The sequence below is a fragment of the Saccostrea cucullata genome, unplaced genomic scaffold (genome assembly GCF_032062105.1).
Source record: "Saccostrea cucullata isolate Sc308-1 unplaced genomic scaffold, CSIRO_AGI_Scuc_v1 ctg644, whole genome shotgun sequence".
Classification (NCBI taxonomy): Eukaryota; Metazoa; Mollusca; class Bivalvia; order Ostreida; family Ostreidae; genus Saccostrea; species Saccostrea cuccullata.
Window position 1 is genome coordinate 1,511 of NW_026929567.1, and position 3,565 is coordinate 5,075.

A 3,565-nucleotide genomic window follows, 5' to 3' on the forward strand; every position below is an offset into this window, starting at 1 on the left:
TAAAACTTGGTTTACAGTATATCATATATCATTAATATCTCAAACTTCATAGATCAAACATCTCAAACTTCAAATATCAACATTTTTCATATTTCAAACCTGTACGATGTAGTACAGTTCTAAAGTATATATTACTGTCACCAAGAGTAAGCTTATTAGCTTAGTTTACACTAGCATTAGCATTTCAACAAGGTGACAGTTTATTACAAGTTTCACACAAACATTCAGTTATCAGTTGACTTGGTGTGCGCAGACGCCACATTGCTGCAAGTTGGCACAGCTTGCAGTCACCCCACACATTGGGGGGAAGCAAAGCAAGTCAACTGGACCACGACCAATACTGCCAAGACCCCCCTTCCCAGCTAGATCCTTGCACACATCTTGATTCCTAGATGTGCATATCCTTCAGCAGACTTAGACTAAAGTATTTTGAATTTCCCTTAATTTAGAAAAGGTTTTACAACACATAAGGCAATCAAATCTTACCAAATGTGATGTATCTCACCTAGTTCCTCAATGCCTAATAAAGCTTTGTCTTGTAGAAACTTACCTGTCTATTAATTCCTTCTAAATGTCTGAGCAACCTTGCAATGCTCTTTACCACCATAATTTTTCGTTTCTCCATTATTCAACGCAAGTTAGATGTAAATGGTTGTAGTTAATCAAAATTAAAGATCTGGGTTTTTTTTTTTTTTTTTTTTTTTTTTTAAACCAAATATTGGGAGTTTCACTCAAGAGAACTACCTATATCATAATTCCTGTTTAAAAATTGCTAGGAAAGCCATGTCCTGCTGTTGAAAAAACCAAATTTTGTATCTCCGAAGACGACTCATTCACTCTCTAATTAGCCAATTGAAGCAGAGCAATTTGAAATTCTTAATCATATTCAATTACAAGAAGGTACAACACTATTTAGTGATGGTTACAATACTTGTGTACTCGACTAATCTTATTTATGTGCTAATTGACTAAGTCCCTTCCCTGTTACATAGATTCTTTCAATAAATATTATTAATGCCTGTGATACATGTATGTGCATCTGAGCTCTACCGCTCTATATGACCACATTCTTCCACTGTGTAGCCCAAAATGCAAAGCAAAGTCTAAAATTCTTAAAGGTATAGATGTTTGATTATTAATTACATCAAATGGAAATATTTAATTTTATTTATTTATTTATTTGTTATATGCAATGAGCCTGAATACACGTATTACATGTACTGCTATCAATATGTGCTTGATCCTTCTTATTATGGTTCGCAGTCGACTGTAAAGTTTCACGTTACGTCACGATTTAATTTGACAGCTCGCTCAAGGTAAATAGTACCCGCCTCCTAGACGCAAGCTAAATGATTGGTAGTTTCTCCTTATCCCTGATTGGTTGTTCGTGACAGACAATGAATAAAAAACACAAACAAGAAAAAGTTGGACATAACCATTTAATTACACGTTTTCAATGTACATTTAACGCCTTTTCTTAGGGGGCACGGATTCATCTGCAATATAAAAAAAACTACAAATTATAAAGTGGTAAATATAAAAGATCGGGATTTTTTTCTTAATATCAAAGTGACATGATTAAAATTATGTAATTAAAACATTAACTCACCCCAGGGACATGGTTCGTTTGGACTTGGGGGCCTTCCTAATGCCGCAGGAAACCGCACGGAGTTCGCCTCCAGAATTGGCCGAGCTGGATTTCCTATGTTAATATTCCGAGGTCTGGGACGTCCGCCGTCAAAATTCTTTATTATTATTGTAGGAAACGTGTGCGATATTTGCTCCAAGTTATCTGGCACTTTTCCGTGAAAATGTTTCTCAAGTTTTGCCGTATCAATGTTGACAATGCCGGATCTTGGTACGTATTGCCCGTTTGCAGTTTTTAGTAAATATTTTCCTTTGTCGCTGTTAATTAGATATCCCCCGATTTTCTGACTGAAAGAGTTTTTAACAGAATCAATTGCCTTCACTTTTGTCTCCTGTTCTAACTTTTTATCTCGCAAATTTTTCTCAAGTCGTTTGAGGTGCTCATTTGAACTTTCAACAATTGATTTCTCTTCCGGATGTTTACTTACATCACCGCATTGCTGACTTGTCACACATTTTTCAATAGTGCACTGTCTTGCATTGTGGTCAAGTCGCAGATGGCAATTTCCGCATTGCTTACCGGTAAAGTTTCCGATATTTTGCGGGGCTGTACAGTATTTTTCTTGCATACTCAATGCGTAATCCTTTGCACTTTCTACTTCTGTCTCCAATTCTTCTATGTCATTGTTAAGATCTTTTATGGACTGTTCGATCGGCGATCGGTAGGTGTAAAAATCGAGAAATTCATCACTCGGATTATAGGTGCTTTTAGTAAATGTGGGTGTCTGGAAATTCAACTCCTTTCGAGCTGCCGTTTCTCCGGATCGAGGATTATTTAGCGACTGGAAATGTCCCGGCGACGTTCCTTCGGATACTTTAATATTAACGACAGGGATTTCGTCTGAACCTGATGTGCGCACGGTCCTGAGGAATTTTGAGAAATTAACTGGAGAAAGATCCACATAATCTCCCTCTTTGTCCTTGTATGACATTCTCAGCATCGGCATTCGGCTGATGTATTTTATCTGGGACTGTATGACTGCTTCCAGTCCGATGTATCCAAGCGACATCAGCTCAGTAAATTCTATTGAAATAGGCGAGACTCTACTTTCATTGTAGTACATATAGTGAATCTTCAAATCAATCTCATCTGCTGCGTTTTGAACTTCTTTTGATAGCGCCATTTTTGACAGCTAAAGTCTAATGACTTAATGTAAAGATCTCGTGCAAAATTTGATTGACCAATCAAACAACAAGATAGTTCCCGCTACATAAAAAAAATTCCATATTATGTATAAAAATAAAACATGACCTTCAACCTTTTGCGCAATTTGCAGAGAATCATAGGTACCCGCTGCATAAAAAAATTCCAAATTATGTACAAAAATAAAACTTGACCTTCAACCTTTTGTACAATTTGCTGAGAATCTATAGGTAAGGGAGAAATATTCCTAATTAAAACCTAAACCCTGTTTATTTGAAGTTCAAGAATTAGTAACGTAGGGGCGGAGGCCTCACCGGGGGCTATTGCCTCTCTTTTAGATGGGGGAGGGGGTGAATAAGACTGCCTTAAACTGTGTTTTGTGCCTCGTCCACGCATACTTACTTTGAGTGTAGCATCATATAGTTTGAACATCGGGGATTTAAAGATAGGCCTTGCTGTGATTTTTATGTGATGATCAATATAAGTACTGTGTAGATTATTAATGAGAAGTCGAGGGATGTGGGTGGGGCGAGGACATACATGTATATTTGTGTACCGGTGTACAGTTTTTTTTTTGTACCCCTCCACTTTACAATAGCAAATCTATTATTGAATCAACTCCGTATGAATCCGAATGTAGTAACCAGGCACATACGAAACAGGGAGGGATGGCCTTCCCACTTTTTCCAAACATAACTTTAACTATTGAAACATTCATTGAAAAGCCTCCCCCCCCCCCTTGCAGTAAAGTAAAATAAGGGTAATGTAGTACAT

The 3,565-nt window shown here is 37.2% G+C and overlaps 1 protein-coding gene across 1 annotated transcript; it reads right to left on the minus strand.

Annotated features, from left to right (window-relative positions):
* Positions 1 to 1,422: 1,422 nt before the first annotated feature.
* LOC134281239 (uncharacterized) lies at positions 1,423 to 2,781 on the minus strand. Its single transcript, XM_062763714.1, has 2 exons — positions 1,610 to 2,781; positions 1,423 to 1,496 (listed from the first exon to the last, which is right to left on the minus strand). The coding sequence occupies exons 1-2, from the start codon at positions 2,769 to 2,771 to the stop codon at positions 1,465 to 1,467; spliced, it is 1,194 nt and encodes a 397-aa protein (XP_062619698.1). The 5' UTR covers positions 2,772 to 2,781; the 3' UTR covers positions 1,423 to 1,464.
* Between the last annotated feature and the right edge of the window lie 784 nt (positions 2,782 to 3,565).